This window comes from Toxotes jaculatrix, chromosome 10 (genome assembly GCF_017976425.1).
Source record: "Toxotes jaculatrix isolate fToxJac2 chromosome 10, fToxJac2.pri, whole genome shotgun sequence".
Taxonomy (NCBI): domain Eukaryota; kingdom Metazoa; phylum Chordata; class Actinopteri; family Toxotidae; genus Toxotes; species Toxotes jaculatrix.
The window spans coordinates 12,080,980-12,104,550 of NC_054403.1; the positions used below are offsets into that span (position 1 = coordinate 12,080,980).

At 30.5% G+C, this 23,571-nt stretch overlaps 1 protein-coding gene across 1 annotated transcript in view; it reads left to right on the top strand.

Moving 5' to 3' along the window:
• plp1a (proteolipid protein 1a) overlaps positions 1-22,541 on the top strand; it is a 93,563-nt gene extending 71,022 nt beyond the window's left edge. Inside the window, exons 5-7 of the mRNA XM_041047928.1 lie at positions 20,546-20,619; positions 20,727-20,792; positions 21,190-22,541. Of these exons, the coding sequence (XP_040903862.1) occupies positions 20,546-20,619; positions 20,727-20,792; positions 21,190-21,270 (221 nt within the window). The 3' untranslated portion in view covers positions 21,271-22,541. The remainder of the gene's footprint in view (positions 1-20,545; positions 20,620-20,726; positions 20,793-21,189) is intronic.
• The last annotated feature ends 1,030 nt before the right edge of the window (positions 22,542-23,571 follow it).

Genomic DNA, 23,571 nt, shown 5'->3' on the forward strand with positions numbered 1-23,571 from the left:
GTCATAAAAAACGTCATAGTATAGTAAGGCGTTTTTTTCGGCCAAAAAAAGTCAAAATTTTTTTTGACCTCAAAATGTCATAAAAAACGTCATAGTATAGTAAGGCGTTTTTTTCGGCCAAAAAAAGTCAAAAAAATTTTTGACCTCAAAATGTCATAAAAAACGTCATAGTATAGTAAGGCGTTTTTTTCGGCCAAAAAAAGTCAAAAAAATTTTTGACCTCAAAATGTCATAAAAAACGTCATAGTATAGTAAGGCGTCAAAATCGGCCAAAAAAAGTCAAAAATTTTTTTGACCTCAAAATGTCATAAAAAACGTCATAGTATAGTAAGGCGTTTTTTTCGGCCAAAAAAAGTCAAAAAAAATTTTGACCTCAAAATGTCATAAAAAACGTCATAGTATAGTAAGGCGTCAAAATCGGCCAAAAAAAGTCAAAAAAATTTTTGACCTCAAAATGTCATAAAAAACGTCATAGTATAGTAAGGCGTTTTTTTTCGGCCAAAAAAAGTCAACATTTTTTTTTAACCTCAAAATGTCATAAAAAACGTCATAGTATAGTAAGGCGTTTTTTTCGGCCAAAAAAAGTCAAAAAAATTTTTGACCTCAAAATGTCATAAAAAACGTCATAGTATAGTAAGGCGTTTTTTTCGGCCAAAAAAAGTCAAAATTTTTTTTAACCTCAAAATGTCATAAAAAGCGTCATAGTATAGTAAGGCGTTTTTTTCGGCCAAAAAAGTCAAAATTTTTTTTGACCTCAAAATGTCATAAAAAACGTCATAGTATAGTAAGGCGTTTTTTTCGGCCAAAAAAAGTCAAAAAAAATTTTTGACCTCAAAATGTCATAAAAAACGTGATAGTATAGTAAGGCGTTTTTTCGGCCAAAAAAAGTCAAAATTTTTTTTGACCTCAAAATGTCATAAAAAACGTCATAGTATAGTAAGGCGTCAAAATCGTTCAAAAAAAGTCAAAATTTTTTTTGACCTCAAAATGTCATAAAAAACGTCATAGTATAGTAAGGCGTTTTTTTCGGCCAAAAAAAGTCAAAAAAAATTTTGACCTCAAAATGTCATAAAAAACATCATAGTATAGTAAGACGTTTAAATCGGCCAAAAAAAGTCAAAAAAATTTTTGACCTCAAAATGTCATAAAAAACGTCATAGTATAGTAAGGCGTTTTTTTCGGCCAAAAAAAGTCAAAATTTTTTTTGACCTCAAAATGTCATAAAAAACGTCATAGTATAGTAAGGCGTTTTTTTCGGCCAAAAAAAGTCCAAATTTTTTTTGACCTCAAAATGTCATAAAAAACGTGATAGTATAGTAAGGCGTTTTTTTCGGCCAAAAAGGTCAAAAAAATTTTTGACCTCAAAATGTCATAAAAAACGTCATAGTATAGTAAGGCGTCAAAATCGGCCAAAAAAAGTCAAAAAAATTTTTGACCTCAAAATGTCATAAAAAACGTCATAGTATAGTAAGGCGTTTTTTTCGGCCAAAAAAAGTCAAAAAAAATTTTGACCTCAAAATGTCATAAAAAACATCATAGTATAGTAAGACGTTTTTTTCGGCCAAAAAAAGTCAAACATTTTTTTGACCTCAAAATGTCATAAAAAACGTCATAGTATAGTAAGGCGTTTTTTTCGGCCAAAAAAACTCAACATTTTTTTTAACCTCAAAATGTCATAAAAAACGTCATAGTATAGTAAGCCGTTTTTTTCGGCCAAAAAAAGTCAAATTTTTTTTTGACCTCAAAATGTCATAAAAAACGTCATAGTATAGTAAGGCGTTTTTTTCGGCCAAAAAAAGTCAAAAAAATTTTTGACCTCAAAATGTCATAAAAAACGTCATAGTATAGTAAGGCGTTTTTTTCGGCCAAAAAAAGTCAAACATTTTTTTGACCTCAAAATGTCATAAAAAACGTCATAGTATAGTAAGGCGTTTTTTTCGGCCAAAAAAACTCAACATTTTTTTTGACCTCAAAATGTCATAAAAAACGTCATAGTATAGTAAGGCGTTTTTTTTGGCCAAAAAATGTCAAAAAAATTTTTGACCTCAAAATGTCATAAAAAAACGTCATAGTATAGTAAGGCGTCAAAATCGACCAAAAAAAGTCAAAATTTTTTTTGACCTCAAAATGTCATAAAAAACGTCAAAGTATAGTAAGGCGTTTTTTTCGGCCAAAAAAAGTCCAAATTTTTTTTTACCTGAAAATGTCATAAAAAACGTCATAGTATAGTAAGGCGTCAAAATCGGCCAAAAAAAGTCAAAAAATTTTTTGACCTCAAAATGTCATAAAAAACGTCATAGTATAGTAAGGCGTTTTTTTCGGCCAAAAAAAGTCAAACATTTTTTTGACCTCAAAATGTCATTAAAAACGTCATAGTATAGTAAGGCGTTTTTTTCGGCCAAAAAAAGTCAACATTTTTTTTAACCTCAAAATGTCATAAAAAACGTCATAGTATAGTAAGGCGTTTTTTTTGGCCAAAAAATGTCAAAAAAATTTTTGACCTCAAAATGTCATAAAAAAACGTCATAGTATAGTAAGGCGTCAAAATCGACCAAAAAAAGTCAAAAATTTTTTTGACCTCAAAATGTCACAAAAAACGTCATAGTATAGTAAGGCGTCAAAATCGGCCAAAAAAAGTCAACATTTTTTTTGACCTCAAAATGTCATAAAAAACGTCATAGTATAGTAAGGCGTTTTTTTCGGCCAAAAAAAGTCAAAATTTTTTTTGACCTCAAAATGTCATAAAAAACGTCATAGTATAGTAAGGCGTTTTTTTCGGCCAAAAAAAGTCAAAAAAATTTTTGACCTCAAAATGTCATAAAAAACGTCATAGTATAGTAAGGCGTTTTTTTCGGCCAAAAAAAGTCAAAAAAATTTTTGACCTCAAAATGTCATAAAAAACGTCATAGTATAGTAAGGCGTCAAAATCGGCCAAAAAAAGTCAAAAATTTTTTTGACCTCAAAATGTCATAAAAAACGTCATAGTATAGTAAGGCGTTTTTTTCGGCCAAAAAAAGTCAAAAAAAATTTTGACCTCAAAATGTCATAAAAAACGTCATAGTATAGTAAGGCGTCAAAATCGGCCAAAAAAAGTCAAAAAAATTTTTGACCTCAAAATGTCATAAAAAACGTCATAGTATAGTAAGGCGTTTTTTTTCGGCCAAAAAAAGTCAACATTTTTTTTTAACCTCAAAATGTCATAAAAAACGTCATAGTATAGTAAGGCGTTTTTTTCGGCCAAAAAAAGTCAAAAAAATTTTTGACCTCAAAATGTCATAAAAAACGTCATAGTATAGTAAGGCGTTTTTTTCGGCCAAAAAAAGTCAAAATTTTTTTTAACCTCAAAATGTCATAAAAAGCGTCATAGTATAGTAAGGCGTTTTTTTCGGCCAAAAAAGTCAAAATTTTTTTTGACCTCAAAATGTCATAAAAAACGTCATAGTATAGTAAGGCGTTTTTTTCGGCCAAAAAAAGTCAAAAAAAATTTTTGACCTCAAAATGTCATAAAAAACGTGATAGTATAGTAAGGCGTTTTTTCGGCCAAAAAAAGTCAAAATTTTTTTTGACCTCAAAATGTCATAAAAAACGTCATAGTATAGTAAGGCGTCAAAATCGTTCAAAAAAAGTCAAAATTTTTTTTGACCTCAAAATGTCATAAAAAACGTCATAGTATAGTAAGGCGTTTTTTTCGGCCAAAAAAAGTCAAAATTTTTTTTGACCTCAAAATGTCATAAAAAACGTCATAGTATAGTAAGCAGTTTTTTTCGGCCAAAAAAAGTCAAAAATTTTTTTGACCTCAAAATGTCATAAAAAACGTCATAGTATAGTAAGGCGTTTTTTTCGGCCAAAAAAAGTAAAAATTTTTTTTGACCTCAAAATGTCATAAAAAACGTCATAGTATAGTAAGCAGTTTTTTTCGGCCAAAAAAAGTCAAAATTTTTTTTGACCTCAAAATGTCATAAAAAACGTCATAGTATAGTAAGGCGTTTTTTTCGGCCAAAAAAAGTCAAAAAAATTTTTGACCTCAAAATGTCATAAAAAACGTCATAGTATAGTAAGGCGTTTTTTTTCGGCCAAAAAAAGTCAAAATTTTTTTTGACCTCAAAATGTCATAAAAAACGTCATAGTATAGTAAGGCGTTTTTTTCGGCCAAAAAAAGTCAAAAAAATTTTTGACCTCAAAATGTCATAAAAAACGTCATAGTATAGTAAGGCGTCAAAATCGGCCAAAAAAAGTCAAAAATTTTTTTGACCTCAAAATGTCATAAAAAACGTCATAGTATAGTAAGGCGTCAAAATCGGCCAAAAAAAGTCAAAAATTTTTTTGACCTCAAAATGTCATAAAAAACGTCATAGTATAGTAAGGCGTTTTTTTCGGCCAAAAAAAGTCAAAAAAATTTTTGACCTCAAAATGTCATAAAAAACGTCATAGTATAGTAAGGCGTTTTTTTCGGCCAAAAAAAGTCAAACATTTTTTTGACCTCAAAATGTCATAAAAAACGTCATAGTATAGTAAGGCGTTTTTTTCGGCCAAAAAAAGTCAAAAAAATTTTTGACCTCAAAATGTCATAAAAAAACGTCATAGTATAGTAAGGCGTTTTTTTCGGCCAAAAAAAGTCAAAAATTTTTTTGACCTCAAAATGTCATAAAAAACGTCATAGTATAGTAAGGCGTCAAAATCGTTCAAAAAAAGTCAAAAAAAATTTTGACCTCAAAATGTCATAAAAAACGTCATAGTATAGTAAGGCGTTTTTTTCGGCCAAAAAAAGTCAAAAAAAATTTTGACCTCAAAATGTCATAAAAAACGTCATAGTATAGTAAGGCGTCAAAATCTGTCAAAAAAAGTCACAATTTTTTTTAACCTCAAAATGTCATAAAAAACGTCATAGTATAGTAAGGCGTCAAAATCGGCCAAAAAAAGTCAAAATTTTTTTTTACCTAAAAATGTCATAAAAAACGTCATAGTATAGTAAGGCTTCAAAATCAGCCAAAAAAAGTTAAAAAAAATTTTGACCTCAAAATGTCATAAAAAACGTCATAGTATAGTAAGGCGTTTTTTTCGGCCAAAAAAAGTCAAAAAAATTTTTGACCTCAAAATGTCATAAAAAACGTCATAGTATAGTAAGGCGTCAAAATCTGTCAAAAAAAGTCACAATTTTTTTTAACCTAAAAATGTCATAAAAAACGTCATAGTATAGTAAGGCGTTTTTTTCGGCCAAAAAAAGTCAAAATTTTTTTGACCTCAAAATGTCATAAAAAACGTCATAGTATAGTAAGGCGTCAAAATCGGCCAAAAAAAGTCAAAATTTTTTTTGACCTCAAAATGTCATAAAAAACGTCATAGTATAGTAAGGCGTTTTTTTCGGCCAAAAAAAGTCAAAAAAATTTTTGACCTCAAAATGTCATAAAAAACGTCATAGTATATAGTAAGGCGTTTTTTTCGGCCAAAAAAAGTCAAACATTTTTTTGACCTCAAAATGTCATAAAAAACGTCATAGTATAGTAAGGCGTTTTTTTCGGCCAAAAAAAGTCAAACATTTTTTTGACCTCAAAATGTCATAAAAAACGTCATAGTATAGTAAGGCGTTTTTTTTTGGCCAAAAAATGTCAAAAAAATTTTTGACCTCAAAATGTCATAAAAAACGTCATAGTATAGTAAGGCATCAAAATCGTTCAAAAAAAGTCACAATTTTTTTTGACCTCAAAATGTCATAAAAAACGTCATAGTATAGTAAGGCTTCAAAATCGGTCAAAAAAAGTCACAATTTTTTTTAACCTAAAAATGTCATAAAAAACGTCATAGTATAGTAAGGCGTTTTTTTCGGCCAAAAAAGTCACAATTTTTTTTGACCTCAAAATGTCATAAAAAACGTCATAGTATAGTAAGGCGTCAAAATCGGCCAAAAAAAGTCAAAATTTTTTTGACCTCAAAATGTCATAAAAAACGTCATAGTATAGTAAGGCGTCAAAATCGGCCAAAAAAAGTCAAAAAAATTTTTGACCTCAAAATGTCATAAAAAACGTCATAGTATAGTAAGGCGTCAAAATCGGCCAAAAAAAGTCAAAATTTTTTTGACCTCAAAATGTCATAAAAAACGTCATAGTATAGTAAGGCGTCAAAATCTGTCAAAAAAAGTCACAATTTTTTTTAACCTCAAAATGTCATAAAAAACGTCATAGTATAGTAAGGCGTCAAAATCGGCCAAAAAAAGTCACAATTTTTTTTAACCTAAAAATGTCATAAAAAACGTCATAGTATAGTAAGGCTTCAAAATCAGCCAAAAAAAGTTAAAAAAAATTTTGACCTCAAAATGTCATAAAAAACGTCATAGTATAGTAAGGCGTTTTTTTCGGCCAAAAAAAGTCAAAAAAATTTTTGACCTCAAAATGTCATAAAAAACGTCATAGTATAGTAAGGCGTCAAAATCGGTCAAAAAAAGTCACAATTTTTTTTAACCTAAAAATGTCATAAAAAACGTCATAGTATAGTAAGGCGTTTTTTTCGGCCAAAAAAGTCACAATTTTTTTTGACCTCAAAATGTCATAAAAAACGTCATAGTATAGTAAGGCGTTTTTTTCGGCCAAAAAAAGTCAAAAAAATTTTTGACCTCAAAATGTCATAAAAAACGTCATAGTATAGTAAGGCGTCAAAATCGGCCAAAAAAAGTCAAAAATTTTTTTGACCTCAAAATGTCATAAAAAACGTCATAGTATAGTAAGGCGTTTTTTTCGGCCAAAAAAAGTCAAAAAAAATTTTGACCTCAAAATGTCATAAAAAACGTCATAGTATAGTAAGGCGTCAAAATCGGCCAAAAAAAGTCAAAAAAATTTTTGACCTCAAAATGTCATAAAAAACGTCATAGTATAGTAAGGCGTTTTTTTTCGGCCAAAAAAAGTCAACATTTTTTTTTAACCTCAAAATGTCATAAAAAACGTCATAGTATAGTAAGGCGTTTTTTTCGGCCAAAAAAAGTCAAAATTTTTTTTGACCTCAAAATGTCATAAAAAACGTCATAGTATAGTAAGCAGTTTTTTTCGGCCAAAAAAAGTCAAAATTTTTTTTGACCTCAAAATGTCATAAAAAACGTCATAGTATAGTAAGCAGTTTTTTTCGGCCAAAAAAAGTCAAAATTTTTTTTGACCTCAAAATGTCATAAAAAACGTCATAGTATAGTAAGGCGTTTTTTTCGGCCAAAAAAAGTAAAAATTTTTTTTGACCTCAAAATGTCATAAAAAACGTCATAGTATAGTAAGCAGTTTTTTTCGGCCAAAAAAAGTCAAAATTTTTTTTGACCTCAAAATGTCATAAAAAACGTCATAGTATAGTAAGGCGTTTTTTTCGGCCAAAAAAAGTCAAAAAAATTTTTGACCTCAAAATGTCATAAAAAACGTCATAGTATAGTAAGGCGTTTTTTTTCGGCCAAAAAAAGTCAAAATTTTTTTTGACCTCAAAATGTCATAAAAAACGTCATAGTATAGTAAGGCGTTTTTTTCGGCCAAAAAAAGTCAAAAAAATTTTTGACCTCAAAATGTCATAAAAAACGTCATAGTATAGTAAGGCGTCAAAATCGGCCAAAAAAAGTCAAAAATTTTTTTGACCTCAAAATGTCATAAAAAACGTCATAGTATAGTAAGGCGTCAAAATCGGCCAAAAAAAGTCAAAAATTTTTTTGACCTCAAAATGTCATAAAAAACGTCATAGTATAGTAAGGCGTTTTTTTCGGCCAAAAAAAGTCAAAAAAATTTTTGACCTCAAAATGTCATAAAAAACGTCATAGTATAGTAAGGCGTTTTTTTCGGCCAAAAAAAGTCAAACATTTTTTTGACCTCAAAATGTCATAAAAAACGTCATAGTATAGTAAGGCGTTTTTTTCGGCCAAAAAAAGTCAAAAAAATTTTTGACCTCAAAATGTCATAAAAAAACGTCATAGTATAGTAAGGCGTTTTTTTCGGCCAAAAAAAGTCAAAAATTTTTTTGACCTCAAAATGTCATAAAAAACGTCATAGTATAGTAAGGCGTCAAAATCGTTCAAAAAAAGTCAAAAAAAATTTTGACCTCAAAATGTCATAAAAAACGTCATAGTATAGTAAGGCGTTTTTTTCGGCCAAAAAAAGTCAAAAAAAATTTTGACCTCAAAATGTCATAAAAAACGTCATAGTATAGTAAGGCGTCAAAATCTGTCAAAAAAAGTCACAATTTTTTTTAACCTCAAAATGTCATAAAAAACGTCATAGTATAGTAAGGCGTCAAAATCGGCCAAAAAAAGTCAAAATTTTTTTTTACCTAAAAATGTCATAAAAAACGTCATAGTATAGTAAGGCTTCAAAATCAGCCAAAAAAAGTTAAAAAAAATTTTGACCTCAAAATGTCATAAAAAACGTCATAGTATAGTAAGGCGTTTTTTTCGGCCAAAAAAAGTCAAAAAAATTTTTGACCTCAAAATGTCATAAAAAACGTCATAGTATAGTAAGGCGTCAAAATCTGTCAAAAAAAGTCACAATTTTTTTTAACCTAAAAATGTCATAAAAAACGTCATAGTATAGTAAGGCGTTTTTTTCGGCCAAAAAAAGTCAAAATTTTTTTGACCTCAAAATGTCATAAAAAACGTCATAGTATAGTAAGGCGTCAAAATCGGCCAAAAAAAGTCAAAATTTTTTTTGACCTCAAAATGTCATAAAAAACGTCATAGTATAGTAAGGCGTTTTTTTCGGCCAAAAAAAGTCAAAAAAATTTTTGACCTCAAAATGTCATAAAAAACGTCATAGTATATAGTAAGGCGTTTTTTTCGGCCAAAAAAAGTCAAACATTTTTTTGACCTCAAAATGTCATAAAAAACGTCATAGTATAGTAAGGCGTTTTTTTCGGCCAAAAAAAGTCAAACATTTTTTTGACCTCAAAATGTCATAAAAAACGTCATAGTATAGTAAGGCGTTTTTTTTTGGCCAAAAAATGTCAAAAAAATTTTTGACCTCAAAATGTCATAAAAAACGTCATAGTATAGTAAGGCGTCAAAATCGTTCAAAAAAAGTCACAATTTTTTTTGACCTCAAAATGTCATAAAAAACGTCATAGTATAGTAAGGCTTCAAAATCGGTCAAAAAAAGTCACAATTTTTTTTAACCTAAAAATGTCATAAAAAACGTCATAGTATAGTAAGGCGTTTTTTTCGGCCAAAAAAGTCACAATTTTTTTTGACCTCAAAATGTCATAAAAAACGTCATAGTATAGTAAGGCGTCAAAATCGGCCAAAAAAAGTCAAAATTTTTTTGACCTCAAAATGTCATAAAAAACGTCATAGTATAGTAAGGCGTCAAAATCGGCCAAAAAAAGTCAAAAAAATTTTTGACCTCAAAATGTCATAAAAAACGTCATAGTATAGTAAGGCGTCAAAATCGGCCAAAAAAAGTCAAAATTTTTTTGACCTCAAAATGTCATAAAAAACGTCATAGTATAGTAAGGCGTCAAAATCTGTCAAAAAAAGTCACAATTTTTTTTAACCTCAAAATGTCATAAAAAACGTCATAGTATAGTAAGGCGTCAAAATCGGCCAAAAAAAGTCACAATTTTTTTTAACCTAAAAATGTCATAAAAAACGTCATAGTATAGTAAGGCTTCAAAATCAGCCAAAAAAAGTTAAAAAAAATTTTGACCTCAAAATGTCATAAAAAACGTCATAGTATAGTAAGGCGTTTTTTTCGGCCAAAAAAAGTCAAAAAAATTTTTGACCTCAAAATGTCATAAAAAACGTCATAGTATAGTAAGGCGTCAAAATCGGTCAAAAAAAGTCACAATTTTTTTTAACCTAAAAATGTCATAAAAAACGTCATAGTATAGTAAGGCGTTTTTTTCGGCCAAAAAAGTCACAATTTTTTTTGACCTCAAAATGTCATAAAAAACGTCATAGTATAGTAAGGCGTCAAAATCGTTCAAAAAAAGTCAAAAAAATTTTTGACCTCAAAATGTCATAAAAAACGTCATAGTATAGTAAGGCGTCAAAATCGGCCAAAAAAAGTCAAAATTTTTTTTGACCTCAAAATGTCATAAAAAACGTCATAGTATAGTAAGGCGTTTTTTTCGGCCAAAAAAAGTCAAAAAAATTTTTGACCTCAAAATGTCATAAAAAACGTCATAGTATAGTAAGCCGTTTTTTTCGGCCAAAAAAAGTCACAATTTTTTTTAACCTCAAAATGTCATAAAAAACGTCATAGTATAGTAAGGCGTTTTTTTCGGCCAAAAAAAGTCAAACATTTTTTTGACCTCAAAATGTCATAAAAAACGTCATAGTATAGTAAGGCGTTTTTTTTTGGCCAAAAAATGTCAAAAAAATTTTTGACCTCAAAATGTCATAAAAAACGTCATAGTATAGTAAGGCGTTTTTTTCGGCCAAAAAAAGTAAAAAATTTTTTTGACCTCAAAGTGTCATAAAAAACGTCATAGTATAGTAAGGCGTCAAAATCGTTCAAAAAAAGTCACAATTTTTTTTTACCTCAAAATGTCATAAAAAACGTCATAGTATAGTAAGGCGTTTTTTTCGGCCAAAAAAAGTCAAAATTTTTTTTGACCTCAAAATGTCATAAAAAATGTGATAGTATAGTAAGGCGTTTTTTTCGGCCAAAAAAAGTCAAAAAAATTTTTGACCTCAAAATGTCATAAAAAACGTCATAGTATAGTAAGGCGTCAAAATCGGCCAAAAAAAGTCAAAAAAATGTTTGACCTCAAAATGTCATAAAAAACGTCATAGTATAGTAAGCCGTTTTTTTCGGCCAAAAAAAGTCAAAATTTTTTTTAACCTCAAAATGTCATAAAAAACGTCATAGTATAGTAAGCCGTTTTTTTCGGCCAAAAAAAGTCAAAATTTTTTTTGACCTCAAAATGTCATAAAAAACGTCATAGTATAGTAAGGCGTTTTTTTCGGCCAAAAAAAGTCAAAAAAATTTTTGACCTCAAAATGTCATAAAAAACGTCATAGTATAGTAAGGCGTTTTTTTCGGCCAAAAAAAGTCAAAAAAATTTTTGACCTCAAAATGTCATAAAAAACGTCATAGTATAGTAAGGCGTCAAAATCGGCCAAAAAAAGTCAAAAAAAATTTTGACCTCAAAATGTCATAAAAAACGTCATAGTATAGTAAGGCGTCAAAATCGTTCAAAAAAAGTCACAATTTTTTTTGACCTCAAAATGTCATAAAAAACGTCATAGTATAGTAAGGCGTCAAAATCGGACAAAAAAAGTCAAAATTTTTTTTAACCTAAAAATGTCATAAAAAACGTCATAGTATAGTAAGGCGTTTTTTTCGGCCAAAAAAGTCACAATTTTTTTTGACCTCAAAATGTCATAAAAAACGTCATAGTATAGTAAGGCGTCAAAATCGGCCAAAAAAAGTCAAAATTTTTTTGACCTCAAAATGTCATAAAAAACGTCATAGTATAGTAAGGCGTCAAAATCGGCCAAAAAAAGTCAAAAAAATTTTTGACCTCAAAATGTCATAAAAAACGTCATAGTATAGTAAGGCGTCAAAATCGGCCAAAAAAAGTCAAAATTTTTTTGACCTCAAAATGTCATAAAAAACGTCATAGTATAGTAAGGCGTCAAAATCTGTCAAAAAAAGTCACAATTTTTTTTAACCTCAAAATGTCATAAAAAACGTCATAGTATAGTAAGGCGTCAAAATCGGCCAAAAAAAGTCACAATTTTTTTTAACCTAAAAATGTCATAAAAAACGTCATAGTATAGTAAGGCTTCAAAATCAGCCAAAAAAAGTTAAAAAAAATTTTGACCTCAAAATGTCATAAAAAACGTCATAGTATAGTAAGGCGTTTTTTTCGGCCAAAAAAAGTCAAAAAAATTTTTGACCTCAAAATGTCATAAAAAACGTCATAGTATAGTAAGGCGTCAAAATCGGCCAAAAAAAGTCAAAAAAATTTTTGACCTCAAAATGTCATAAAAAACGTCATAGTATAGTAAGGCGTCAAAATCGGCCAAAAAAAGTCAAAAAAATTTTTGACCTCAAAATGTCATAAAAAACGTCATAGTATAGTAAGGCGTTTTTTTCAGCCAAAAAAAGTCAAACATTTTTTTGACCTCAAAATGTCATAAAAAACGTCATAGTATAGTAAGGCGTTTTTTTCGGCCAAAAAAAGTCAAACATTTTTTTGACCTCAAAATGTCATAAAAAACGTCATAGTATAGTAAGGCGTTTTTTTTTGGCCAAAAAATGTCAAAAAAATTTTTGACCTCAAAATGTCATAAAAAACGTCATAGTATAGTAAGGCGTTTTTTTCGGCCAAAAAAAGTAAAAAATTTTTTTGACCTCAAAGTGTCATAAAAAACGTCATAGTATAGTAAGGCGTCAAAATCGTTCAAAAAAAGTCACAATTTTTTTTTACCTCAAAATGTCATAAAAAACGTCATAGTATAGTAAGGCGTTTTTTTCGGCCAAAAAAAGTCAAAATTTTTTTTGACCTCAAAATGTCATAAAAAATGTGATAGTATAGTAAGGCGTTTTTTTCGGCCAAAAAAAGTCAAAAAAATTTTTGACCTCAAAATGTCATAAAAAACGTCATAGTATAGTAAGGCGTCAAAATCGGCCAAAAAAAGTCAAAATTTTTTTTGACCTCAAAATGTCATAAAAAACGTCATAGTATAGTAAGGCGTTTTTTTCGGCCAAAAAAAGTCAAAAAAATTTTTGACCTCAAAATGTCATAAAAAACGTCATAGTATAGTAAGCCGTTTTTTTCGGCCAAAAAAAGTCACAATTTTTTTTAACCTCAAAATGTCATAAAAAACGTCATAGTATAGTAAGCCGTTTTTTTCGGCCAAAAAAAGTCAAAATTTTTTTTGACCTCAAAATGTCATAAAAAACGTCATAGTATAGTAAGGCGTTTTTTTCGGCCAAAAAAAGTCAAAAAAATTTTTGACCTCAAAATGTCATAAAAAACGTCATAGTATAGTAAGGCGTTTTTTTCGGCCAAAAAAAGTCAAAAAAATTTTTGACCTCAAAATGTCATAAAAAACGTCATAGTATAGTAAGGCGTCAAAATCGGCCAAAAAAAGTCAAAAAAAATTTTGACCTCAAAATGTCATAAAAAACGTCATAGTATAGTAAGGCGTCAAAATCGTTCAAAAAAAGTCACAATTTTTTTTGACCTCAAAATGTCATAAAAAACGTCATAGTATAGTAAGGCGTCAAAATCGGACAAAAAAAGTCAAAATTTTTTTGACCTCAAAATGTCATAAAAAACGTCATAGTATAGTAAGGCGTCAAAATCGGCCAAAAAAAGTCAAAAAAATTTTTGACCTCAAAATGTCATAAAAAACGTCATAGTACAGTAAGGCGTTTTTTTCGGCCAAAAAAAGTCAAAAAAATTTTTGACCTCAAAATGTCATAAAAAACGTCATAGTATAGTAAGGCGTCAAAATCGGCCAAAAAAGTCAAAAAAAATTTTGACCTCAAAATGTCATAAAAAACGTCATAGTATAGTAAGGCGTCAAAATCGTTCAAAAAAAGTCACAATTTTTTTTTACCTCAAAATGTCATAAAAAACGTCATAGTATAGTAAGGCGTTTAAATCGGCCAAAAAAAGTCAAAAATTTTTTTTACCTCAAAATGTCATAAAAAACGTCATAGTATAGTAAGGCGTTTTTTTCGGCCAAAAAAAGTCACAATTTTTTTTGACCTCAAAATGTCATAAAAAACGTCATAGTATAGTAAGGCGTTTTTTTCGGCCAAAAAAAGTCAAAAAAATTTTTGACCTCAAAATGTCATAAAAAACGTCATAGTATAGTAAGGCGTTTTTTTCGGCCAAAAAAAGTCAAAAAAAATTTTGACCTCAAAATGTCATAAAAAACATCATAGTATAGTAAGACGTTTTTTTCGGCCAAAAAAAGTCAAACATTTTTTTGACCTCAAAATGTCATAAAAAACGTCATAGTATAGTAAGGCGTTTTTTTCGGCCAAAAAAAGTCAAAAAAATTTTTGACCTCAAAATGTCATAAAAAACGTCATAGTATAGTAAGGCGTCAAAATCGGCCAAAAAAAGTCAAAATTTTTTTTGACCTAAAAATGTCATAAAAAACGTCATAGTATAGTAAGGCGTTTTTTTCGGCCAAAAAAAGTCAAAAAAATTTTTGACCTCAAAATGTCATAAAAAACATCATAGTATAGTAAGGCGTTTTTTTCGGCCAAAAAAAGTCAAAATTTTTTTTAACCTCAAAATGTCATAAAAAACGTCATAGTATAGTAAGCCGTTTTTTTCGGCCAAAAAAAGTCCAAATTTTTTTTGACCTCAAAATGTCATAAAAAACGTCATAGTATAGTAAGGCGTTTTTTTTCGGCCAAAAAAAGTCAAAAAAAATTTTGACCTCAAAATGTCATAAAAAACGTCATAGTATAGTAAGGCGTCAAAATCGGCCAAAAAAAGTCAAAAATTTTTTTGACCTCAAAATGTCATAAAAAACGTCATAGTATAGTAAGGCGTTTTTTTCGGCCAAAAAAAGTCAAAAAAATTTTTGACCTCAAAATGTCATAAAAAACGTCATAGTATAGTAAGGCGTTTTTTTCGGCCAAAAAAAGTCAAAAATTTTTTTGACCTCAAAATGTCATAAAAAACGTCATAGTATAGTAAGGCGTTTTTTTCGGCCAAAAAAAGTCAAAAAAATTTTTGACCTCAAAATGTCATAAAAAACGTCATAGTATAGTAAGGCGTTTTTTTCGGCCAAAAAAAGTCAAAAAAATTTTTGACCTCAAAATGTCATAAAAAACGTCATAGTATAGTAAGGCGTTTTTTTCGGCCAAAAAAAGTCAAAAAAAATTTTGACCTCAAAATGTCATAAAAAACGTCATAGTATAGTAAGGCGTTTTTTTCGGCCAAAAAAAGTCAAAATTTGTTTAACCTCAAAATGTCATAAAAAACGTCATAGTATAGTAAGGCGTTTTTTTCGGCCAAAAAAAGTCAAAAAAATTTTTGACCTCAAAATGTCATAAAAAACGTCATATTATAGTAAGGCGTCAAAATCGGCCAAAAAAAGTCAAAAATTTTTTTGACCTCAAAATGTCATAAAAAACGTCATAGTATAGTAAGGCGTCAAAATCGGCCAAAAAAAGTCAAAATTTTTTTGACCTCAAAATGTCATAAAAAACGTCATAGTATAGTAAGGCTTCAAAATCGGTCAAAAAAAGTCACAATTTTTTTGACCTAAAAATGTCATAAAAAACGTCATAGTATAGTAAGGCGTTTTTTTCGGCCAAAAAAAGTCAAAAAAATTTTTGACCTCAAAATGTCATAAAAAACGTCATAGTATAGTAAGGCGTTTTTTTCGGCCAAAAAAAGTCAAAATTTTTTTTGACCTCAAAATGTCATAAAAAACGTCATAGTATAGTAAGGCTTTTTTTTCGGCCAAAAAAAGTCAAAAATTTTTTTGACCTCAAAATGTCATAAAAAAACGTCATAGTATAGTAAGGCGTTTTTTTCGGCCAAAAAAAGTCAAAAAAAATTTTGACCTCAAAATGTTATAAAAAACGTCATAGTATAGTAAGGCGTCAAAATCGGCCAAAAAAAGTCAAAAATTTTTTTGACCTCAAAATGTCATAAAAAACGTCATAGTATAGTAAGGCGCCAAAATCGGCCAAAAAAAGTCAAAAATTTTTTTGACCTCAAAATGTCATAAAAAACGTCATAGTATAGTAAGGCGTTTTTTTCGGCCAAAAAAAGTCAAAATTTTGTTTAACCTCAAAATGTCATAAAAAACGTCATAGTATAGTAAGGCGTTTTTTTCGGCCAAAAAAAGTCAAAAAATTTTTTGACCTCAAAATGTCATAAAAAACGTCATAGTATAGTAAGGCGTTTTTTTCGGCCAAAAAAAGTCAAAATTTTTTTTGACCTCAAAATGTCATAAAAAACGTCATAGTATAGTAAGGCGTCAAAATCGGCCAAAAAAAGTCAAAAAAAATTTTGACCTCAAAATGTCATAAAAAACGTCATAGTATAGTAAGGCGTCAAAATCGGCCAAAAAAAGTCCAAATTTTTTTTGACCTCAAAATGTCATAAAAAACGTCATAGTATAGTAAGGCGTTTTTTTCGGCCAAAAAAAGTCAAAATTTTTTTTGACCTCAAAATGTCATAAAAAACGTCATAGTATAGTAAGGCGTTTTTTTCGGCCAAATAAAGTCAAAAAAAATTTTGACCTCAAAATGTCATAAAAAACGTCATAGTATAGTAAGGCGTCAAAATCGGCCAAAAAAAGTCAAAATTTTTTTTGACCTCAAAATGTCATAAAAAACGTCATAGTATAGTAAGGCGTTTTTTTCGGCCAAAAAAAGTCAAAAAACTTTTTTGACCTCAAAATGTCATAAAAAACGTCATAGTATAGTAAAGCGTTTTTTTCGGCCAAAAAAAGTCAAAAAAAATTTTGACCTCAAAATGTTATAAAAAACGTCATAGTATAGTAAGGCGTCAAAATCGGCCAAAAAAAGTCAAAAATTTTTTTGACCTCAAAATGTCATAAAAAACGTCATAGTATAGTAAGGCGTCAAAATCGGCCAAAAAAAGTCAAAAATTTTTTTGACCTCAAAATGTCATAAAAAACGTCATAGTATAGTAAGGCGCCAAAATCGGCCAAAAAAAGTCAAAAATTTTTTTGACCTCAAAATGTCATAAAAAACGTCATAGTATAGTAAGGCGTTTTTTTCGGCCAAAAAAAGTCAAAATTTTGTTTAACCTCAAAATGTCATAAAAAACGTCATAGTATAGTAAGGCGTTTTTTTCGGCTAAAAAAAGTCAATTTTTTTTTACCTCAAAATGTCATATAAAACGTCATAGTATAGTAAGGCGTCAAAATCGTTCAAAAAAAGTCACAATTTTTTTTGACCTCAAAATGTCATAAAAAACGTCATAGTATAGTAAGGCGTTTAAATCTTTTTCTTGAATCGGCCAAAAAAAGTCAAAATTTTTTTTGACCTCAAAATGTCATAAAAAACGTCATAGTATAGTAAGGCGTTTTTTTCGGCCAAAAAAAGTCAAAAAAATTTTTGACCTCAAAATGTCATAAAAAACGTCATAGTATAGTAAGGCGTTTTTTTCGGCCAAAAAAAGTCAAAATTTTTTTTGACCTCAAAATGTCATAAAAAACGTCATAGTATAGTAAGGCGTTTTTTTCGGCCAAAAAAAGTCAAAAAAATTTTTGACCTCAAAATGTCATAAAAAACGTCATAGTATAGTAAGGCGTTTTTTTCGGCCAAAAAAAGTCAAAATTTTTTTTGACCTCAAAATGTCATAAAAAACGTCATAGTATAGTAAGGCGTTTTTTTCGGCCAAAAAAAGTCAAAAAAATTTTTGACCTCAAAATGTCATAAAAAACGTCATAGTATAGTAAGGCGTTTTTTTCGGCCAAAAAAAGTCAAAAAAATTTTTGACCTCAAAATGTCATAAAAAACGTCATAGTATAGTAAGGCGTTTTTTTCGGCCAAAAAAAGTCAAAAAAAATTTTGACCTCAAAATGTCATAAAAAACGTCATAGTATAGTAAGGCGTTTTTTTCGGCCAAAAAAAGTCAAAATTTGTTTAACCTCAAAATGTCATAAAAAACGTCATAGTATAGTAAGGCGTTTTTTTCGGCCAAAAAAAGTCAAAAAAATTTTTGACCTCAAAATGTCATAAAAAACGTCATATTATAGTAAGGCGTCAAAATCGGCCAAAAAAAGTCAAAAATTTTTTTGACCTCAAAATGTCATAAAAAACGTCATATTATAGTAAGGCGTCAAAATCGGCCAAAAAAAGTCAAAAATTTTTTTGACCTCAAAATGTCATAAAAAACGTCATAGTATAGTAAGGCGTCAAAATCGGCCAAAAAAAGTCAAAATTTTTTTGACCTCAAAATGTCATAAAAAACGTCATAGTATAGTAAGGCATCAAAATCGGTCAAAAAAAGTCACAATTTTTTTTGACCTAAAAATGTCATAAAAAACGTCATAGTATAGTAAGGCGTTTTTTTCGGCCAAAAAAAGTCAAAAAATTTTTTGACCTCAAAATGTCATAAAAAACGTCATAGTATAGTAAGGCGTTTTTTTCGGCCAAAAAAAGTCAAAATTTTTTTTGACCTCAAAATGTCATAAAAAACGTCATAGTATAGTAAGGCGTCAAAATCGGCCAAAAAAAGTCAAAAAAAATTTTGACCTCAAAATGTCATAAAAAACGTCATAGTATAGTAAGGCGTCAAAATCGGCCAAAAAAAGTCCAAATTTTTTTTGACCTCAAAATGTCATAAAAAACGTCATAGTATAGTAAGGCGTTTTTTTCGGCCAAAAAAAGTCAAAAAAAATTTTGACCTCAAAATGTCATAAAAAACGTCATAGTATAGTAAGGCGTCAAAATCGTTCAAAAAAAGTCACAATTTTTTTTGACCTCAAAATGTCATAAAAAACGTCATAGTATAGTAAGGCGTTTTTTTCGGCCAAAAAAAGTCAAAAAACTTTTTTGACCTCAAAATGTCATAAAAAACGTCATAGTATAGTAAAGCGTTTTTTTCGGCCAAAAAAAGTCAACATTTTTTTTAACCTCAAAATGTCATAAAAAACGTCATAGTATAGTAAGCCGTTTTTTTCGGCCAAAAAAAGTCAAAAAAATTTTTGACCTCAAAATGTCATAAAAAACGTCAAGGCGTTTTTTTCGGCCAAAAAAAGTCAAACATTTTTTTGACCTCAAAATGTCATAAAAAACGTCATAGTATAGTAAGGCGTTTTTTTCGGCCAAAAAAAGTCAAAAATTTTTTTGACCTCAAAATGTCATAAAAAACGTCATAGTATAGTAAGGCGTCAAAATCGGCCAAAAAAAGTCAAAAATTTTTTTGACCTCAAAATGTCATAAAAAACATCATAGTATAGTAAGGCGTTTTTTTCGGCTAAAAAAAGTCAAAAAAATTTTTGACTTCAAAATGTCATAAAAAACGTCATAGTATAGTAAGGCGTTTTTTTCGGCTAAAAAAAGTCAAAAAAATTTTTGACCTCAAAATGTCATAAAAAACGTCATAGTATAGTAAGGCGTCAAAATCGGCCAAAAAAAGTCAAAATTTTTTTTGACCTCAAAATGTCATAAAAAACGTCATAGTATAGTAAGGCGTCAAAATCGGTCAAAAAAAGTCACAATTTTTTTTTACCTAAAAATGTCATAAAAAACGTCATAGTATAGTAAGGCGTCAAAATCGGCCAAAAAAAGTCAAAAATTTTTTTGACCTCAAAATGTCATAAAAAACGTCATAGTATAGTAAGGCGTCAAAATCGGCCAAAAAAAAGTCAAACATTTTTTTGACCTCAAAATGTCATAAAAAACGTCATAGTATAGTAAGGTGTTTTTTTCTGCTAAAAAAAGTCTACATTTTTTTTGACCTCAAAATGTCATAAAAAACGTCATAGTATAGTAAGGCGTTTTTTTCGGCCAAAAAAAGTCAAACATTTTTTTGACCTCAAAATGTCATAAAAAACGTCATAGTATAGTAAGGCGTTTTTTTCGGCCAAAAAAAGTCAAAAAAAATTTTGACCTCAAAATGTCATAAAAAACGTCATAGTATAGTAAGGCGTCAAAATCGGCCAAAAAAAGTCACAATTTTTTTTTACCTCAAAATGTCATAAAAAACATCATAGTATAGTAAGGCGTCAAAATCGGCCAAAAAAAGTCAAAAAAATTTTTGACCTCAAAATGTCATAAAAAACGTCACAGTATAGTAAAGCGTTTTTTTCGGCCAAAAAAAGTCAAAAAAAATTTTGACCTCAAAATGTCATAAAAAACGTCATAGTATAGTAAGGCGTCAAAATCGGCCAAAAAAAGTCAAAAATTTTTTTGACCTCAAAATGTCATAAAAAACGTCATAGTATAGTAAGGCGTTTTTTTCGGCCAAAAAAAGTCAACATTTTTTTTAACCTCAAAATGTCATAAAAAACGTCATAGTATAGTAAGGCGTCAAAATCGGCCAAAAAAAGTCAAAATTTTTTTGACCTCAAAATGTCATAAAAAACGTCATAGTATAGTAAGGCGTTTTTTTTTCAGCCAAAAAAAGTCAAAAATTTTTTTGACCTCAAAATGTCATAAAAAACATCATAGTATAGTAAGGCGTCAAAATCAGCCAAAAAAAGTCAAACTTTTTTTTTGGCCTCAAAATGTCATAAAAATGGTCATAGTATAGTAAGGCTTCAAAATAGGCCAAAAAAAAGTCATACTTTAGTGTGGCCTCAAAATGTCAATGTCATGTGTTGTCCTTGATATTCAAGCAAGTAGACTCATGACACCATTCATTTATAATATCGTAATCGCAAATTGCAATATTGTTCACAATAAACGCAATCGCACATTTTCATCAAATCGTGCAGCACTACGTACTCATGTTTTAGAATTGTTTGCTAAAAATAAAACTACATTCTCTAGCTGTTCTAGGAAATTATTCCTCTTTTCTTTTAATGAGAAAGTATTGATGAAAGGACTGAAAATGGACAAATGTATTATGGCTTCTTTAATTGTCACTGTTACAAATAAAATTGATGAGATGGTCTTAATTTCAACAGGCCTCCTGCCGTGGAATGCAGTGCCAGGGAAAGCCTGTGGAATGACTCTGTCCACCATTTGCAAGACCAGAGAGGTAAGGACCAGGAAATAATTCATGCTCTGCAGTCATGTTCCACAACTGTCCTGACATGAAATAAAGAAGACATGTCGTCACCGCTAAAGTAAATCTCTTCCTTTCAGTTCCAAATAACCTATGACCTCTTCATTGCTGCCTTCGCCGGGGCAGGCATCACTCTCTTGGCTCTGGTGAGTGATTATGCTTCAGTCGGGGCCAATTTGGCTGCACTTCCACAGTGGGGTACAACAATAGTGTTATGGCTCATGTGACTAAGTGACGCTCAAAGTGTAGGCGACGAGGCATCTCAGGCCTCCATGACTGATGACTTTTGTGCTATTGCTCTTTGTTCCTCTTTCTCAGCTGATACAAACATCATAATAATGCTGTAATGTCTGGTGGTTTTCCAGCCAAGCAAATGGTGCATCTATTATACTCGCATGCTCCATTACAGAGGCTGTTATATGGATGGCATCTGCTATCAAATTAATGCCATTAGTAGTTAATCTCTAATTTGTAGAGTTTCTGGATGTTTTCTTTTCTTCACTTGTGTTCTGACACTTCCTGTCTCTGCTTCTCCTTTCGTAGCTGACCTATACTGTGTCAACAACTTATAACTTTGCGGTTCTACGGTATCTGGGGAGAAAGGGCATAGGTGCACGGTGTTAGGCTCACCAGCTTCCTATCTGCTCTGTCACTACGTCACCACCAACACGGGCATCTAAAGGGGACAACAACAATTCTTTTCTTCCACATCATCTGCACAGGAGCTCCTATGATCACAGACTTTTAAAAATCTTCTCTTTATATTTTTATCTTCCTTGTTGTAAGGATGTTATTTTTTTTGTATTTCCTTTTCTTGTTGTTGTCATTATTTTCAGTGCCACATCACTAAATATTTGTAATTTATTGCTCTTGTTGCTTGCAGAGGTTAGTGTCTAACATTCATTTCTGCTTTCCATCACAGAAGAATAACACTCCACTAATAAATTAACATAAAAAAAAACACCAATTGGCAATACATGTGCAGCTAGAATGCAGCTGTTCCAGAGAATTGGGATTATAGGTTACTATGGCTACCATCCTTCACATCTGGTTGCCATGGTGGCAGACAAGCATGCATTTGCAGTCTCACGCTGACCTCAGGACTTTTCTCACGGGCTGGAGAAAAGCCTCAACAATGGAGTCATGCCTGGTTTAAAAGCTAGCCAATAAGGATCCAGTTCTGGGAGCCACCTGCGCTACGAGTCTCTGCCAAGGGTTTTATTACATGTCAAGGGAAAGGGTCCTCTGGACAAAGAGAGGGTTAGACCTCTCTAAAGCCACAATGCAGCTCTTCTGGGACAGAACACACACACACAACACATCCACACTGCTGCTGCATGGCCCCCACCTTCCCCCGAATGATGGAAATGATGGATTGAGTGAGTGAGCGAACTGAAGGAATTTTAGATTATCTTGAATAGTTTCTTTCTGACGAAGGGACATACTTGTTTAGTTCTGATCTAGAAAGGTCTGAAATTGTTTCTCGTAATTTTTGAGATAGCAAAAGCACTAGGTGCTAACTTATTGAGTAACCTCATGTTATTAGATGCAAAACACATTGTTGAGGTGTGACTCCCCCCCTGCTGTTAATGCATGATTGAGGTACTTCTATAGAGATAGGGCGGCTTTGTTTTGTCTCTGATCCTTTAGGAATTTTGTTGTAGCTATTGTATAATAATTCTTTTTACTTATTGTAGCTGAATTTACTACGACTTTTACACTTTGGGTATTACTAACAAAACCTTTTGCAAAATAATGAGTAGTTTATTTTATTTGGTGGAAGCTTTACCCAGCTGTGAATGGTAGATTTGTCAAGTGGCAGCTGGCTGTTTGATGATTTTTTTTTGTGTGTGTTGGTAATATTTGATAATAAAAAGAATATTCTTTGAAGTGTTTGTGCAGAGTGCCTCTGAAAATATTTGTTTGAAGTCTGTGTGAAAGTGCAGTTTATTATGTAGTGTCACACTGTTTAACTGGAGCTTCATCCTTGGCCTCCTGCCATGTCTAGAGGCCAAGGTGCTTTGTAAGGTGTTTTGTATTCTTTCCTCTTGTGTCCACAGGTGCACTGTTCCCTGCACTTGGCTGTGAACCAGGTGTATCTGAGGAAGCTGAGGCACAGGGCGAAAGAGGAGAGAAGAGGCTATGACCTATATGGGAGGCTGCAGAGCGACAGAGGAGGGACACTGTGCTCTCCATACCCTCCAAACGCATCTGATATCTCCTGACAGTGTCTCCAGTTTTTGCTGCAGAAGCAGCAAAAAATGAGCTGGTCATCATAATAATACTGCATTGAAAAGCACTCAGTTTTTTTGTTACAACTTGGTAGTACTTGTTAAATTGATTCCCTTCATTATTTTTGATGTTTTCATTAAACTATGGGCTACTGTGTATAACGATGGGCCATCTTAAGTTGTAAAATGGTAAATATACAGATGGGAACTTTTGTTGTTTTTTGAGCCATAACAGCTCAATATTTTGTGCTCATTTCATATAATGTTCTGCATTTGACCAATGTCTGAATATTTGATTAAGTCAGAGATTTAAAAATATGTACTTTGTAAGGCAGACATGATGGGGAAAAAAAACACTGCCTAGGTCACAGTATGCAGTGCACGCTTGATATCATTTTTAATGAAGGGAAAATAAAAATGCAGTGCACACTTGATATTCTTTTTTTAATGAAGAGGAAATGAACAGTGTTCACTGTCTCTTGGGTCCCACACCTACTTGGTCATTCTGTGACATTCAAGGTCTTGCATGATGAAATTCAAACATAGTATGTTTTGGGATAAAATTGCAGGACTTGTGTTTTACTTGTGATTTTACTGAGAAATGCTTATTTTTATTTTCAACATTACCGCAAATACTGGGGCTTTTTTTTTTTTTTTTTTTTACCCTGATGGTGACTAGAAAAAGGTGGATAAC